Genomic DNA, 18,306 nt, shown 5'->3' on the forward strand with positions numbered 1-18,306 from the left:
GCTCACAGCTACACATTTGAGCTGCACACACACTGTGGATAAAATTATTTCAGCTTTAGCTCGGAAATACTGGGATTAACGTAGCACAGATCGGGTAAGTGCACTTGTCTTTGTGTGCATTCCAGCCTTGCTGCTGCAGCCCAGAGTGTGTACTAGATCCGAGGTTGATTTTTGTTTTCTTTAGATCATTTTGGACACACTGTGACAGAAGCGATATGAATTAGCTGATTGTGTTTCACCGGAGGCCCGGATCGACTGTCGAGTGGTTTAGGTAGTTTCATGTTGTTGGGGTCCATTTCTAACTCTGCAACACGAAACTGCCTTAATTGCCACAGTTACAAACGCCGAGATCAAGCGGGAAGCAAACCGAGAACACGAGGAAGGAGGGATTTTGTCCGCGTGTGGAAACAAGTGTGCAGACGCACGTCCCAAACCTTTCCAGATAAAGAACCGAGGAGGGTGGCTCGTTTTTCTGCTCCCAGTCTCTCCTTGTCGAGTTTTCCTTCTCGCTGCTTTTAGAAATGTTTTTTTTTTTTTTGTTGATAAGAGAGGCAGACGTGGCTTGTGTTCTGAATATGTCAAAGCTGAGCCGCAGTATGCGTCGTGTAGCGGGGATTAAAGGCTAAAGCCGTGTGTTTTCCGTGAGCTGTGGTGACGCAGACACGCCAGACAAGGCCTCGGTTACGACCACTGCAGTGGAGGGGAAGGGGAAGGTGAATGAGGCAACAGCGACCTCCTTGGGCAATGGGACCGGATGCTTCCGCTGCGCAATGGAGGCTCACACAAAAGGAGGGGAAGGGCTTTATGGCGATATTTAGATCCGCCAGACAGGCTGTTATCTGCAGAGGGAAAAGTAGTGAATAGCCCCTGCGGTAAACTGTGGGGTGAAAAAAACACCCTGATTGCAGTTTACAGCCTGAGAGCCTTTGGGACTGTTGCGTCTTTTTCCTGCTCCGAAGATGTTTGTCTATTCTTATTTGTCTGCTTGGAGTTTTAGTGCACAAACAGAGACACAATGGTTCTTTTCCGACCATCCTAAGCTTGTTTGATGTCTTCTTACCAAATAAAAAAATAGTGAAACGTTCAGTCAGATCAATGTCTACATATATGTTTTTTCTCCTTTTATTCACTCTATGTCTTGGTAGCCGCAGTGTGCAGATTTTGTGTGTTGTTTCCCATGTGGCCTTGCATGGGTGTTGGCCAGGCTCCATTTTAAATGCTGCTAATAAATAATAAAATACCATGCAGAGTAAAACAATAAAAGTTGCTCCTTTCACATTAGCAGCACCGAGGTATGCTTTGGAATAAACACATTGAAGCATGAGCCTTCAATTGAGCTCAAGCAATAACATTCATCAAGAAAACATTTTGACCAACTTTCTGCAAACCTGGCTTCGTGCAAAAGCACGTGGAATTTGAAAATCAAATTTAAATAAAAACGTTACGAAACATTATTTACAGAGAATGCGCACTGGGTGTTGTTTGCTTTTATTAAGTATGACAATAAAACTTGATGCTTATTTTTAGCACCGTTTTTTGCGAAACTTTACACCGAAGCTGCGGCTGTTGGCAGACTTTAAAATGCATTTGTTAATGGCCGTGAGGATACCAACATTGACGCCTGTGCATGTGATAATTGTGGTGCAAATAATAAATGGATTCAGATAAACCAGTGGATAATCTGTGCTTGTATTTGTGTTATTTTAATAAACAAAAACTGTAGTTACTATTCATTTTTTTCTTTTCATCCAAGCATAAATTTTCATTAACTATTTTGAGCGAAAATTTGTGTCACCTCATGTAAAAGTTTCTTTATTTTACAGCCTTTTCAAACACATGTATTTAAAAAAAATACTCAAACTAAAAACATTGAAGTTCTGCGCAGCATTTATGAGCAATTAAACGTTTACTGCGTTACGTGAAATGTTAAAAGTGCGTTATTTAAAACGTTTATATGCCTACAAATATTTAGAGATGATATTTAATATATCTGTAACTGTTTTTATTTTTCATATGTGAGAGGATGTGATGTTAGAAAAAACGCAGTAAAAAAAAGTATTTTTACGGAGGAAAAATAAAGCAGCAATAGCCAGTTGTTGTTCAGACTATTGAAATAATCAACACAATTTTCAGCTTTTAGATTTTTTTTTAAAAATATTTATTTTTACGGAACTGTCAAAGTTTAAGCAAAACAAAAACTGAATTCCGCTTTTGTTCATATCCATTTTAGAACTTGCGGCTTGTTGAAGATTGGGATAATATAGGTGGGTTGAAGGATGTGTGACGCAAAACCAACAAATACAAAAATAATTTGTGTTTTTTTCGTTTAAAATCCTCAATTTAATCCCCCGCCTGAAATGCGTCCATATCCCGCTGCTGCTTGAAAATGTGTTTTGGCGCGCTGTAATATCAGGGTGCTTAGGCGTCCTATAAAGCATCTCGTAAAATGAGGCTTCCGAATGCGTCGTTTTGGATAACCAACGGGATTGTAAATGGAAATAACACCGTAAAAGTTTTACTTTCTGGTCGAACATCTCTCTCTCCCCGTAATACAATTAGCAGATTTTTTCTTAAATATTGATAATTCTTAAAAGTCGAGGTTGTAACAGCACTGAGAGTGAGTATTTAATGACTACAGGGATTGATTTATTCCTTATTGTTCAGCCTTGTAATCACGTGACTCTGCTGACCAATGGCAGGGGCGTCTGTCTCCCCATTACTTTCCCACTGTAGTTCTGTGTGGGGCCAAGTTGCTACTTGATTTCTCCACATTGTTATTTTGTGAGGCTGGGTTTACTGCGTGTGTATATGTATGTGTGTAGTGCGTGTGCGCGTTGCATTTTTGCTCGTATCTATTGTATGACTGTGTGTCCATGTGAAAGTCATTTTTTCTGCCATGTCGACATCCGGAACGCTGACCAGCTACTACGTGGATTCCCTCATTCTGCCCGAGAGCGAGGAGCTCTCTGTCCCGAGGTACCCCTCCGCCAACGGGCTGCAGCACGCCAGACAGCCCGCCTCCATCAGCGACCCCAGCGAACTTGGGACTTGCACGTTCCCGTCCAAACCCCAGGTGTTTGGGCCGACGTGGAACCACGTCCCCGCACAGTTCCCAGGCACAGTCTCCTCTGTTTATCATCACCACTACGGGCATCCTCAGGGCCCAGTGGCTGCAGAAACAGATGGCCGCTATCAGTCATGGCTCCTTGAGCCCATGTCCGCTTCTTTGCCTTTGACCGGATTACCGACGAGCCAACATTTCGGTATCAAACCAGAGGGTTTGGGGACGCGAGGGGAAGGCGCGCTGCCCGGATCTCATACTTCACTGCTGCTCTCCGATTACGCCAACGGTACTGTGGCGACAGCATCACCAAGACAGAAGGACGAGCTGAGCGCGCAGGCAGACGTGAGCGCGGAGGGCGAAGAGAAACCGGGCCTCGACCCTAGTAAGTGGCTGCACACTCGTTTATGTTTTAACAATTTACGCAGAAAGCTGAGTGAGGTGCCTGTTGGGGGTGCGCATCGGCGCAGATGTCATTCTAAACATGCCATTTCCAAAAAAAAAAGGAGGGGGGGGGGGGGTGTTAATGGCCGTGCTCACGTTGCAGCCTTCGATGTCGGGTGCAGCATTTAAAGTGAAAGTGGGCACACCTAACAAGACAGCTGCATTTCTAAGAGTGTTTTATTTATTGTTGTTTTGGGATGTGTGTTTTTGGGGGTGTTTTTTTTTTTCTTGAGGCAGAACCGGGACCTCACAAAGTCTCGCATCAAATTCTTTTCAGATAACCCGGTTTCCAACTGGCTCCACGCGAGTGCCACGCGAAAAAAGCGCTGTCCGTACACCAAGCACCAGATCCTGGAGCTGGAGAAAGAGTTCCTGTTTAACACCTACCTGACCAGGGACCGAAGGTACGAGGTGGCGAGGCTGCTGAACCTCACCGAGAGACAGGTTAAAATCTGGTTCCAGAACCGCCGGATGAAGATGAAGAAGTTCAACAAAGACGGCGCGCCGAAGGACGAATAAGTAAAGCGCAAAGGAGCAGCATTGAGGTTGACAAGGCGGCCTTTGTGCGCACAGCTCCAAAGGACTTGTTTTTAACTCATATGTTCGGTTGTTCTATATTACATGATTATGTGAATAAGATAAAAAAAAAGCAAAAGCATGTTGAGCTATAGTTTTATGCGACTACCTTCATTTTGCACAACTTGACAGTGCCATCTCCATGTAATTAGTTTGGCCATTCTCTCCTGGTTTCAGTAATATTTTCAGTGTATAGTTTGCCTGTGCTCGTCCGTGTATGGATGTTTGTAGATTTGTGTGTTTTGTTTATAGTTATATTTGTTGTGTGCTGACCGCATATAGTTTCCAAAATGTATTCGTTTTCCTGTTATTTTAGATAAAATCCAGACGTTTAATAATATAAAAAGATATGAAGTAGGTGCACAAAAATGCAGAAATCTCTTGAAAATTCTCGCAAAATTATGAAAAAACAAAAGCTACATGGCATAATTGACTACCTACGTCCTTTAACTACCTACATTTGTTTTTAGATTATTGCGGATTGTTGTAGATTTGCTTGCGTCACTGTAACTGAATTTCAGGGAGCAACATTTTCAAGGGAAATAATGTTTGTTAGTTAGAGAAAATGAAACACTGTAGGCTACTCATCGAATACCTCGCGGTCTGCTGGCCGTCTGACGTTGGCTTCACAAATGTAATTTGTACTATTTATTAAATAAAACAAATTATATCTGGACTGTAAAGCCTTGCGATTGTTTTTTTGTGCTTTACATCGCCTAAAATTCAAAATTCAAATGGAAGTGCGAGAAAGGGATTTATTTTTTTATTTGGAAGAACAAAATAACACACCCACAGATTTAGAAAAGGTGGGCATGAGGTAAAAAAATAGCTGTATGTGCGTAAACATGCGTGTGCGTAATAGTGAATGTGTGCGTAAAAGTGTGTGTGTGTGTGTACGTGTGTGCGTAGGATGGGGACAGTGTTGCGTCTTGGCAAAGGATGTTGTTAGTTGTATGCAGTCATAAAAGACAATTACCGCCATAACCTTTTATTGGGTGCAAAGCGCCGCAAGGCGAGAGGACACAAAACAACAACAGAAAAAAGAGACACGAAGTGTTCAACAGCTGAAGCCCCCAAAATACTGTCCAGCTCTGCACAAATATGACTGAGTCTCGGGCTGCTGTTCTGATCATAACACCATCGAGGAAAAAAATAACACAGGATAAATAAAATGAAAAGATAATAAAAGAAAAGAACGTTTGAAAGTTATAATTTGTTTGTATATATTTGTTTCTGTGTCTCGATGCCAAACATAGCAGAACAACTGGACCCCTGATCGATCAACTGCAGGTCTGCAAACGCAGGCAGGCTGTTCAATTCTCCTGAAAGCCTCACAATAAGAAACAAAGGCGTGGACGTCGAAGGGTAAATCGGACTTTAGTCCGGCGGCTGTGCTGTTGTGACGCCCGTTAAAGGACGCAGATGGACCCAAACTTCAAAGACTCGGCCAGAGACAGTGCAATAAAACGCCTGGTCTGCTATACTGTCTGGCATTCCAGTTTTAATGACTTTATGGCAGTCCAGACACAATTAGGCCGTTTCCAGAATGACACCCATTTGTTTCTTCTTCTCTTTCTGTGTGACTGAGATTTCCACAAAAGGCTGGGCGGAAATGATCAGCTTTATTGGATCCTGCCCGCCGGGGACGCGCAGGACTCACGGTCATTCTGAGCAATCCTTTGTTTCTACCTGGGAACCTTCCGCCCTCTGCTCCTTTTTCGCTGTGCTCTTGCTGAAGGGAAGCAGCTATAAACTCAGCTGCTGAAACCCAAACACACAAGACTTGAAACATGCTACTGTCTCTTTAACTCCATCATCACACAAGTGTTTCGCCTAAACCCTTAATTAAGAGAAGCTATTAGTTCTCCGCGTAATTTGAACCGATTTAATTCAGATTGTCGCCCCCCCCCCTACCCAACTTCACAACTCAGATAAACTACGCATGCGCAAAACTGATTGTTCACCTTGCAATTCATCCACGCGACCAGACGGTGGCGGTACTGTTCCACAACACAGTCAACAAACTGAAGTCACATTTTGGGTCAAAGAGAATAATTTCACACCGTTTTTACAGTCTCGGTGCAAAAACGACTCGGTGATCTTTCAGCTCTGCAGGAAAGAAAACATGACATGCTGCTGGAGGATCGCTGCTCTGCTAAAACATCAAAAACATTCTTCGGTGTCTGATCTTTTTTTAGAATGTCCTACAATTATTTTACAGCCAACCTAAGGCAGTGTATTTCAAACAATATTTGTGTAATGGCAAAACTGCAAAAACTTCAATTAGAATTTGCCTGTGGCTGCATCTTTTTAAATCCTAGATCATTCAAGAATCCAAAGTATCATGTGTGGTCTGTCCCGACTTTATAGTCTTACAGTTCATACGCATTTATTTATGCTTGAAATGGAAAAAAAGGATAAGTCCTTACAATGGTTTTATGAAAAATAATAGCACAATTTGGCAGCTTAGTTAAAAAGAACTCATTTAGGAAATAATATTTTTTGGGCGTTTTTGCTTTCTATAAATGTTTCTTTTTCATATTTGATTTCCAACATAATGTTTTAATCTTTGAAAGGCACAGCTTCAAAGGACCTTGTTACTTCTTTGTCTGAATCTACATTAGGATTATGTGAAAACGATTTAAAAAAAAAGCAAAAGTATGTTGAGCTATAATTTTATGCCTTCAAAACGTAACTGCATTTAGAATCCAGTGTTACTCTTGGTAAATAGTGAATATTTTCAGTTAGTTCTTATTTTTTATTTTTGTGTTTTAAAACAAAACTCTATTTGAATTGATATTTAATGTTTGAGTTGGAGTTAAAAATATGCCCTTTTTTCACCTTTTAATTATCGTGATTTTAATCTTTAAAATTTTTTAAATGTGTTCAGCAGTGTTAACAAGTTTATGCTTGCATCATATTCCTACTCATCTTTTTTCACCCAGCATTTCTAAACACACTTCAGCTGGACGTTTGGACGTCAACTACAGTATTTATTCTTTTTTTTAAATGTATGTTTAATTTCGCACTGTGAAGCTTTGTTTGTTTTTTTTTGCTACGTTTAGCCTCTTCAAACAATGTAATAATTATTTTTTGTTTTAAATTTCTGTTAGTGTTTTTTTGAGTGAATTTCAAATGCATCTGCATTGTCATCAAAGTAATAATTAAACTTTATTTATAATATAATTGTTTTCATTATTGTTGCTTTTATTTTTACAGTTGTCATTTTAATTCTCATATATTTACTATCAAATCCATAAATACAAAATGTAATAAAAGAAAGTCTTGGACATACACACACACAAACAAAACAAAACAAACCTAAAATGAAATAAAAAAACAAAAGAAAATGACAGAAATAAACCACGTCAGAAAGGTACTGACTTCCAAAGTTATTAAGTTACATAAATAAAATATTGAACATAGAATTTGTTGCTATCTGGATTTTAAGGGAAAAAGAAAAGCTTTTTTGGGCTAATATTCCAATGAGTTGTTTTTTAAATAAAACTTTGTTTTGTTTTTATCTAAAATATGCGTCTGTCTGTCCTAAATGTTTTCAGGATTTTTTGTCTTGTTATAAAAGTTTCCTGTCAATATTTGATCATGTTCAAACATGTTTGATGAGACTCATTATGCAGTTTTTATGAGCAGTCAGACTTGAGTCGCTGGTATTTCCTCGTGTTATAAGAGTTTAAAAAATATATGTAATACGGGTTTAATTATTTTTATTTTTTGGCATAAATTCAGGAAAGTCTGACATAAACATGTCCTTTGTGTTCATTAATTTTCCTCCAACATGGGGATTTCTCTTTCCTGTGTGTATCTAAATGTGTCTACGTGTGAAGTGTTAATCCAACTGAAACCCGGCTCTACAATGAAAGCGACGCCTGCGCTGATTGGATGAGAGTGAACAGGCCGAAGTCACATGGGGAAGTTCTTTGGTCCAGAGGAAAATGGGGTTTGGTGTAAATCTAGGGTGTATTGCTGTAATATATCACACTACCTCGTAAAAACGACACTGGGGATTCTGGGCCAACAAATCTGAGAGGAAAAAATATGAGTTCTTATTATGTGGATGGTCTTCTTAGCAAATCTGCAACGGTGAGTTCCCTGTTCCCGAGCGCAGAGCGCGCCTGGAGCAGTTTTGGAGCTTGTGGCGAAAAGCAGGGCTCCTCTCGGACTTCTGCGGCCATCTCGCTCGCACCATCTCTCTCGGGAGTTTATAGCGCCAATAACGCAGCCAGCCGGAGCTATCCAGTGTTTACCTCAGGCGATGCGCACGGAGGGGACGCTCTGCACTACAACCCCTTTGACCAGAACCGTCTGTTCAGCGATGGCAGCTGTCATCCGGGTCCGGGACCCCACTTTCCACCGCAAAACAAGCACCGGATGTACCCCTGGATGCAGGCATCAGGTATGAACTAAATCAGAATCTGTATAAAAGAACAGTCGCTGTTTTATTTCTAAAACCTCGATGTTGTTATGGAAAGAATCGTAATTCTGTATTGCGCAACTAATGCGTTCCACAGCCATAAATTCATTTGGCCTGCGCTTCTGTGTTTTCACTATAAGCAGGGACCTCACCGCTGGGGGGTTTCTCTGCACTTCTATTACTCTTGCAGCCTCTTTTTCCCCTCTGTGGTTGTAAAACAGAGCAGCTGTGGTGTAAATCAGCTCTCTTGGTCTCTGCTGCTCCTTTCTGCTCTGCAGAGGTTCTCGTGTTTTCCTGAAACCACTGTTTCCACCAGCTAACGACAAGGAAGCCTTGGCATTCCGGACTTTCTTTAAAAGATGCGTGCAATTCATTTAGCCCACGTGTAGCTCGTTTGGTGAGCAGAACATGCCTCTTAATTGGAAAAACATGGAAGGTATTTAAGGAAGCAGGAGCCAAACATCCCAGCAGGACCACTTTAAATTGATGCAGAAAAGAGAAAAAAGGAAAGCTACTTGGTAAATGTGTGTTACGAAAAGGGGCCATGTGTGTGTCTGTGTGTTTGTGTATTCGGTGGTATTATAAAGTACAATGAGAAGGCAATTACAGATGCATTCACGACACCCCGTTGTTTTACATTGTTGACATTTTATTGTTGGCACACGTATCAGGAACATTTTGGTTTTATGATAATAGGAAAATTCGTTTTTTCATTTAATTTTACTAGTCACTTTCCCTCCTTCCAGATCCAAATCGAAAGCGGGGACGGCAGACCTACTCCAGGTACCAAACTCTGGAGCTGGAGAAGGAGTTCCACTTCAACCGGTATCTGAGCCGCAGGCGCAGGGTCGAGATAGCACACGCCCTGACCCTCACAGAGAGACAGATCAAAATCTGGTTCCAGAACCGCAGGATGAAGTGGAAGAAGGACCACAAGGAACAGTCGGGCCCCGTGCAGACGCACGGTGGTGTTCAGGCCTTGTCCGATGCAGAAGACACTGGGAGCGCAGAGGTGGAATCCCAAACTGCAAAGTAACAACAGAGACGGACAGTTAGATCAAATATACTCTGTTTTTTGAAAGGGAGATGAGAAGGAACATATCCCATGCATGTGTGCACTACTATAAACCGGAGGCTTCTCTAAACAATAACATTTGGATTTTTTTAAGCTCAACATTCCCTTTAACGAGAAACTATCTTATATTTGCTCTTCAGTTTTCAAAAACCCAATACAGTTGTAGAAAATGTGTAAAAATCAGAATAATTTGTTTTGAGGCAAATGTGCATGTTTAGGGGGGGATTTTTGCAAAATATGTGGCTTTTTCAACACACACACACATTACAATATATATATATATATATATATATATATATATATATATATATATATATATATATATATATATATATATATATATATATATATATATATATATATATATATATATATATATACATCTGAGTGTTCATTAACTTTTAAAATTGTGAGGCTAATAAAGTATTAACTGTAATTTCATTTATGTTTTATTATACCAAATATTGTGTAAAAACTAGATACATTTGAGCCAAAAGAAAAAGATTTGTAGTGAAAACGAATTGCAGAAAGCATTGGAACTGGCGCAGGAATTCTTTAAAGCTTCGCACAATCATTTATTCTTTGGATAAAATCACTTAAGAATAAACATTTGCCTTAACCATAAACGTATTAATAAAATCCTAAAAAACATTTTGCTTCAAGAAACTAGTTAATGTTAACTTTTTCTGCGCTCAGGAGCGCATTGGAATCGGCGCAGTGGAAGAATGTCAGCTATGAGGATGCGAGATGGGACAAGCTGCAGATGATTGCTGAGCTTTCCCCCCCTGAGTCTCAGCAAGATGGCGCCTCACCCCTCCCTTCTCCCTCCCCCTTTCTCCCTCTCCCCAGCACCGGGTCATAAATCCGTTGTTGTTTATGAAAATTTACAACGTAGCGGTCCAACTTTACGACGCGCCTCGGCTGCCTATTGGCCACAGCGCATCACGTGGGAGGGACCCGTGAACATGAACTTTTATATATATATATATATATTTAATTTCCAATAGCGGAAAAGAGCTGCCTGTCATCTAAGAGACCCAGCTTTCCACGATCCTCTTCTTAACCACACGCGCATATGTTCTCCACCTTTTGTTCTTTTTATTCGGATTGAACGATGCAGGAGCTCCAAGCGGAAGGTGAAAGGATTATTCCAGACTTCTGGCAGGGTGTGTGGAAGGAACTAGTGTTCGTCGCTGACCCTCATGGGCCCCGTTTACTGACTGAAGGAATCGTCTGGAGACTTTCCTCCGTCATGGACGGTCTGCACCTGCCCCATGCCCTCCCCTCCCCTTCACCTCCTCCTGTTTACGCACAGACATGCTGACGAGGTAGGACCCCCACAGCTTCTGTGTCCATGGCATGATTGCTCCACTCTGAGCCGACAGAGTCGGAAAATAAGTCTTTATTCATAAGGATCTGTTTGTGTGCTATAATGTTGAAATCCTGCATCCATTTGACAAATGAGTCGTGTTTTATTTACATGTAAAAATAAATTTGACGTTGTCATTATATATATATATATATAATATATATATATATAGATATAGATATAGATATATAGATATATAGATATATATATGTTTTTATATTGGATTTATTTGATGACGTGTGGTGTGTGATTGTTGGCTGTTTATCTTTAAAGAGGAATATCCAGTGAAGAACCAAAACAAGCGCTCTTTGTCGCCCTCTTGTGGAGAAGCTTGAGCCCCACAGCTGCTTTTATCTGAAATTGGACACAACTAGTGGACCTGTGTTTGTGCACGCGCACGTGTGTGTTTTCTGGCTTGCATTTTGATGGGAATCTCATCTATGTATAGAAAAGAGACGTCTTCAGTTTGTGTTGAGATACTCATTGTGGCAATGCAGATTGCTTTCTTTTTGCTTTATCTTTTCTGTCTTGGTGGGAGATTTTGGTTCTGATTTGGGGGGCTAAAACAGTGCATTTGAAAGGTTTGAAAGTGTCGGTTTCTTCACAATAAATCACGACCAAAACGTGAAGGAGCTCTTTTGTTTTTACGTAGTCACAACTCTGTTCATTCCTTTAACAAAAATATTGTTAGTTTTTATTTATTTATTTTTATATCATTCTAATGCAGTAATTTATCTCAATGTGATTGATTTTGATGCAGTCTTGGTTTTTATTTTGTATTAAATAAAAAACACAACCTTTAATACCACTTTATTAGTAACTGAAAAATTATAGGGAAAAAGCAAATTAACAAGTTATCCTTGAAGAATCTCCAGCATATGGATTCTATAAAAAAACAGGAAACGGTATTTGGTCGATATATATTTGAACAGATTTTTATTTTATTACGATACTGTTTTTCAAAATACAAATGTTACCCCTAAAGATTAGACAACAGGTTTTATTTTTCTTATTTCATTTAAATGCGCAAGCAGATTCCTCGTTAATTATTATAAAATTCTATCTTTATTGTCCGTGACTAATTTGCAGCAGAGTTGGGGGCCTCCAGTGTTCCGCCCTCCTTTTCCTCTCTAAAAGTGCCCCCCCCCCCTTCTTTTCCTCCCTCTCTGTCAGACACCGGGGCGCACTCAAGTCTTTTCTTGCGTTTCAATTTTCGTGGGAACTTTGTTGCCATTGGCCGGCCGTAAATCAGCTGCTGGACGAAAGTCTGACCAGCAGAGACCGTGCACAGCTCTCCCTTCTTCCACTGCAATCATGCTGCACGAAACGCAACACCTTCCGGGCATCGGTGACCTCCACGCAGGAGCGCACACCTGGGTCAGAATCAACAATCTGTCTGCTGGATCGAGTCTCGGTGTTGCAAGAGCTAAATTGTGCAGAGAAAATGAACAGCTCTGGGGGGAAAGGCCGCGTAGAGGGGAACCAGAGGACAAGTCTCTGCCTTCCAGAGACTATAGGTGCCATAAAAATTCCACGACAAGAAAAAACAAATGAACAGCCGCTGTGCCGGGACATTATAGAGGCTTTACGCCTGCGCTTTATCTTCTGGTTGTTGTCCTGCGTTGTTATTCAATCAAAGAGAATAATTAAGAATTTTTGTTTGTAATTCTTTTGTTGGGTAAATGTGTACAACAGTAGCGTGTAATTTAAAATGTGTGAAATTTTGGAACGCTTCTAAGGCTAATAAAAGATCATACAAAAATGATATCACATAAAAGCAAAATGAAGGTGGTTTCCATCTTGATTTTGCTTTTATGTGATTTTTTAATCATAACTTTATCATCACTTTCATATTGTTTCCATTGAAAAATTAGATCGACAAGGATCCCCTTTTTTCAAAAAAAAATGTCAAAAATTTCAAGATGAAACATCTGATGTTTTTTGTGTCTTTTTATGTCAAAAAATTCCAATTTAAGCCAGCGATTTCTTTCTTCTGAATAATCGTATATGATTACAGTATTGTTACTTTCTCTATTGGTATGTTTTTAACATTTCCTTTGTGAATGATCTGCTTTTGCGCATAATAAAAATGTGATACATTTTACGTCTTTTATGTCTCAGACTGGCATCATTCAAGCAAACATTACAAAAGGCAGCTTAATCAGATTTGTGTTTCAAGCCATTTTGACTGAACTGTTGCCATTAAACTGAACCTAATCTTCATCGCTTTATGCAAAAGAGGCGCAAAAACTTTCATCCACACTCCCGCAGTTTTTGATCGTTAAGTTTTAACACGCTTACAGCGGTAGTTGCTTCATAGCGCGCATATGAATAAAATACATTTTCAAGTGGCTTTAAAGACAGGCCCTGGACGAAACGTTGTTGGCTTGCCCGATAATAATGTACATTTTCCTGCTTTCTTCCTTCTTTAAACTGAGTCTTTTGTCTTCGATACGCACAGTTATTTACTTTAAAAACAATCATTTTAAGGAAAACATATAAAAACTGCACAGAGCTGTTCTGAATTGGATTGTATTCTATTATCTGCAAAGATATTTACTCCCGCTGCACATCTCAACGTGCATAACACATTCTGATTGTGTTATTTCTGCGCACTATCACTGCAAAGATTGCGCTCGCAGCGTGTCACTTGTTGTATTGTTAGGGAGCCTTTTTTGCCGCAATGATCGTTAACCTCCGAATAACCCCGTGTGGAGCTCACGCCTCTGGAAACGCCGCAGACAGGCAGTGCAACAGTTGCGCCAGAGGATGGCGCAGCGCGACAATTCAAAACAGCAAAGCCCTGCCTTCTCGCTCGCCTTAGCCCAGAGCGCGGAGAGGCGCGCGCCCCTTACATCCCACCCAGTATTTCCTGCGTGCGCGAGTTTACCTCTGGAGGTCACCGAGCAGGATTTACGACTGGTCAACAAAAGCACGTGATTCCCCGCCGTACCCCATATTTGGGTGCCTACGTAAGAGAGAATCAAGTCCATGTCCCACTCATTTCCATAATTCATCATAAATTGTGCAAGGGTGCTATAGGACGCACTAAGCCATAAGAGCCACAAATCAAGAGCGCAGGTTTATGCTGTTTGCTTTCCACAACAATAATCATAAAAGCAACAAAAGCTACAAACGGAGGAACTGTCAACAAATGAGCTCCTATTTTGTGAACTCATTCTGCGGTCGCTATCCCAATGGCGCGGACTTCCAGTTACATAATTATGGAGACCACAGTTCAGCAAACGAGCAATACAGAGATTCAGCGTCAATGCATTCCAGCAGGTACGGCTATGGATACAACGGGATGGACCTGACAGTCGGACGGGGCGCTGGAGGACACTTTGTGGGCAGCGAGCGGACGGCGGGCTACTCTCCGAGCCACTCGGCGGCGACGTCAGCCTCGGTGGAGCCCGTGAGATACAGCCACAGTCAGTCCACCAGCAGCGCTGGGAACTCTTCTCTGTCACCCCCGCCTGACCCTCTTCCCTGCTCGTCGGTCGCCAGCTCGTCCCCGGTCGCCGAGGCGCAATCCCAACACAGACCCGTCAAGAATTCCTCGGCCGCCCAGTGCTCCAGCTCCAACGGAGGTGCGCTGCTGCTTAGTCGGGACTGTGTGTCCAAAGCTTCCCCTCTGGAGGACGAAAAGGCTGCAGGAAGCGCACCATCAACTCCTCAAAATGCCAGCGACTCAGCACAGCCTCAGATATATCCGTGGATGAGAAAACTCCACATCAGCCACGGTAAACGTTTTCATTGAATAACAAGCTGGTTTTTGTTAAATAGCAGGTCATTACTGAGTCATTTAGGAAGCGTTGCATCGTATAGCAAGGCAAAATGAAATATATTTGCATGGCATGATGGTTTGCAAATCCAAAATTATGGTTTTCACGTGAAAAGCAAATGGCGCCAAAATGCACCATCTCACCTGTTTGATAGTTTGGATTCACTTTTGTCCAAGTACGAGACAATTTATATTTACACCATGCAACGCTAAATGTAACCTTAAATGATTAAATCAATCTCTAAAAATGCTTAATATGTTCTCCACTTTTTTAATTAGCTAGCCAAATCTCAGGATTTAAATGTTAGTTATTTTTTGCTCGTGAACTTTCCTTTTTTTATTTTTAACTTTTGTTTATGATTTTATTGAGGAAATATTTTCATTTTCACTTAATCATATTTATAATAAAATGAATTTGTATAAGTTCAAGCAGCAGAAATTGTTTTTGTTTATTGTAAAAGTCTTTGGTGATTGAAATGTTTTCCTCCCTTTTTCACGCATCAAGATATCTCCGGACCTGAAGGCAAAAGGGCCAGAACCGCGTACACCCGGTACCAGACCCTGGAACTGGAGAAAGAGTTCCACTTTAACCGGTATCTGACCCGCAGACGGAGGATCGAGATCGCGCACGCCCTCTGCCTCTCAGAGAGACAGATCAAAATCTGGTTTCAGAACCGCAGGATGAAGTGGAAGAAGGACAACAAACTGAAAAGCATGAGCATGGCGGCTGCAGGCGGGGGAGCCTACAGGCCGTGATCTCCCTCCAGATAATGAAGAGCACGTACAAAAAATAAATGCAAAAAAAAAAAAAATTAAAAACAGAAATTGCCATATCAACCCTTCTTTCACTTTTGAGGAAAAAAAAGACTTGTTGACTGTGCAGCCGGGGCAGGGGGCACCCCAACTTCTCCATGTCCAGAAAAAGTCTCCATTATATTCCTAAATATAATTTTCTTTAACCCTTCATCGAGTTAATGCTTATGTGGATTCTGTACAGTATTGTCTAGTTTTAGGGGAAAAAAAGAATACGTGGAAATACATGTTTTTTTTAAATTATTGTTTTTGTCCAGGCTGGAAAATAAAAGAAAAAGCGATGAAAGTGGTGCAAACTATTGCAGATATTTCTGTGACAAAGCAAGCTCGCCAGAAGGTTTGCGTTCAGCCTGGATTTCTCTGTATTTACTGTAAAAATGTGTGTATTTATTGGTTTGATGTATTGTACAAAAATCAGCTTCCAGATGTAGAACCAGCATAAAAAAGCCTTTGTGTGGTAGTCGCTGTGAGCACATGTGTGGGCAGAGGTGCATGCCGCCTCACCCTTGTGTGTACAGTAGCTGTGCCTTGTTTTTCTTTGTTTTCCCAGCAGCTTTGTGTTTGAGGTGTTCACCTGGGCGCAGCATCTTAGTAAAGAAACGTGCTTTTGTCTCGCTGTTTTCTGTGTGGACGGTCCCACGGTAAATCCCTGTGCCTGTGTGTAAAACTTCATCGTGCCAAGCTTTTTTGGAAATGTTATTATTTTTGTTCCCTCTTAAAGACTGGAAGTCAAAATATGCTATAAGAATAAAGATGGTCTTGGTAAAAATGGCTGTGATGGCCGCGATAATAAAGTTTTTACTGGAATGAAAACTTCATTGTGAGTTTTTGTAAAGTTTTGTTGTTGTTTTGGTGTTTCAAAAATTTCTAATTTCTTAAGTTAAATCAACAGGTTTCACTTGGAATCATGCTTTGACTCACCTTGCCCTGTGTGCGTGTAAGGCTTCGAGGGCCGTGCGTCCCCAAGCAGACTCGTGTCCTATGTTCTCGAAGAATCAGCTCGACTTTTCTGGCTGTAAACTTTATTAAGGGGTTGATTCTGGCTCCCTGACATTTAGGTGCTAAATGAATGGGGGTTTTGTCTATGAATTAGATCGTAAAAATCATCCGGAGACCGGCCAGATAGGCTCACTGGCCATAAACGGTCACGTGGTAGCCATTAAAGTAAGTTTTATGGTTTTGGGGAGTTGACAGTATATTGCACATAACATATAATCGCACGGAAGGCGAAGCTTCGTCTGAGTCTCCCTTTGCACGCTGGAAGCGATACTTGACCGGTTCAGAGCTTTTTTTCGTGGCGCAAGCTGCGCCAGCGTGGACCGGACGCTTTGTAGGATGGGGAGCGCGTCCCTGGGTGAGTTTCTGCAGATTGGTCGGTAGCCTGGGAACAGCTATCCCGTGTTAAACAGTCGTATTATTGTACTCGCTCCATCTATCCGTCCCTATTAGTCTATTATACTAATTTGTCAGTTGTGGAGTGCTGCATACTGGTCTGGGCAGATGTTGCACAGGGTTGGGTTCGGCTCGTGGCTATTTAATTGCTTCCTTCCCTGCGTAACTGGCTCTCTTCCATCTGTGGTGTAACTCATAATCCATTTTTACATGTTGGATAATTATCTCTGTGTCCATTTCCACCCCCGCAAACTTGTCGTTTTATTACATTGGAGAGTTCACAGAGCATGAGGCAAAAAGTTGCTTGGAGTGTGGGAGAAGATGCGCGTTGCCACAGGCCTGCAGATCTGCAGACCGCAAGAAGGGATTGTTTAGTGATTGTCAGCGACTTTTCAGGCGCGGATAAAGTTGGCAGTAGCTTTGTCGCGCGCTGCACATGTTGGCTGTGAGTTGGCTGTGGGTGAAAGGCTGTGGATTTCGGGGTTGGCTGTAAACAGTGTCGAGTAAACACAACACGGATGAAACAGCAGAAGGGAAATGTTTGAAAGGAATTCCCTTTTGTGTCGAGCCAGTCTTATTGTGTTTGAGGTTGAAAAGTTCAAATGACATCTCAAAAACTCACTCTCGCTTTGTGGTGACCTCTTGTCCGCGCGGCCAGGGGCAAAGCCGGCCACCAGCGGACATAGGTAACAAAAGCGCGAGTGGACAAAGGCATAAGTTGTGCAAAAATATTTGTCCAGAAACGTTTGTAATATCTCTTAGCATATTTGCTAGCGTTACACCAGGAGACGTTTTGTCTATGCGCATCCTTTTTCAACCCAAATGCGCACAAAAAGGTTTAAAAAAAACTGAACATTTCTTTAACGTTATATTTTGGAATAGTAAAAGGATAACCAAATCGGAAAAACTTTTTGAATGTAATGGCTTTATTTTGACGAGGGATTTCTCCTTTTTTAAATACATTTTTAGAATCAAAATTAACGGAAAAAAACACCCACCACCAAAGTTATCTGTTAAAATGTTCAAATGGTGGGTGGAAAATGAAAATCTGAGTTGATTCAAGATCCAGATGTGTTTTTTTGTGTATCTTGAAATGGTTTAAATTTATTCTCTAATCAAAAAACTCACTAAATAGCCAAACAGGTTTGAATTTTGAGCATCTTTGCTTTACGATATTTTTCATCAACGATCCTAACAAGCAGAATTCAACCCTTTAGGATGAAGTTTGAGCCCTAATGAAACAGGATGTTCCATGTGTGCAAATAGTTGGAACTGGAACCCTTTTGCCAATATTTCAGAGGGAGACGTTTCGACAGGGCCCCATGTGCCGCGCATTGCCGGCAGATAGAGAAGGGAGGCT

The 18,306-nt window shown here is 41.2% G+C and overlaps 4 protein-coding genes across 11 annotated transcripts in view; all 4 read left to right on the plus strand.

Moving 5' to 3' along the window:
• Window positions 1-2,789: 2,789 nt before the first annotated feature.
• Window positions 2,790-4,310, plus strand: hoxa9a (homeobox A9a; the record flags this gene model as incomplete). The annotated part of the gene is given in 2 exon segments (NM_001104666.1): window positions 2,790-3,446; window positions 3,783-4,310. Coding segments are annotated over 2 exon segments (792 nt in total). The 3' UTR covers window positions 4,025-4,310.
• A 3,697-nt stretch (window positions 4,311-8,007) lies between these two features.
• LOC110015904 (homeobox protein Hox-A7) lies at window positions 8,008-10,848 on the plus strand. Its single transcript, XM_020707129.3, has 3 exons — window positions 8,008-8,495; window positions 9,260-9,545; window positions 10,709-10,848. Exons 1-3 carry the CDS (start codon window positions 8,138-8,140, stop codon window positions 10,770-10,772), a joined length of 708 nt encoding a protein of 235 aa, XP_020562788.2. The 5' UTR covers window positions 8,008-8,137; the 3' UTR covers window positions 10,773-10,848.
• Window positions 10,776-18,306, plus strand: part of hoxa3a (homeobox A3a) — a 32,437-nt gene continuing 24,906 nt past the window's right edge. For 3 of the 8 annotated variants that reach the window (XM_023959823.2, XM_078954917.1, XM_078954914.1), the window contains exon 1: window positions 10,776-10,916. In XM_023959823.2, the coding sequence (XP_023815591.1) occupies window positions 10,906-10,916 (11 nt within the window). In that variant the 5' untranslated portion in view covers window positions 10,776-10,905. Of the gene's footprint in view, window positions 10,917-16,754; window positions 16,909-18,306 lie in introns of those variants that run through there. The other 5 variants (XM_011480874.4, XM_011480869.4, XM_078954924.1 and 2 more) reach the window with 5 other exon arrangements.
• On the plus strand, window positions 11,783-16,367 carry hoxa5a (homeobox A5a). Its single transcript, XM_078954925.1, has 2 exons — window positions 11,783-14,700; window positions 15,247-16,367. Exons 1-2 carry the CDS (start codon window positions 14,043-14,045, stop codon window positions 15,495-15,497), a joined length of 909 nt encoding a protein of 302 aa, XP_078811051.1. The 5' UTR covers window positions 11,783-14,042; the 3' UTR covers window positions 15,498-16,367.

This window comes from Oryzias latipes, chromosome 11, assembly GCF_053564925.1.
Source record: "Oryzias latipes strain Hd-rR chromosome 11, Olatipes_Hd-rR_3.1".
NCBI lineage: Eukaryota > Metazoa > Chordata > Actinopteri > Beloniformes > Adrianichthyidae > Oryzias > Oryzias latipes.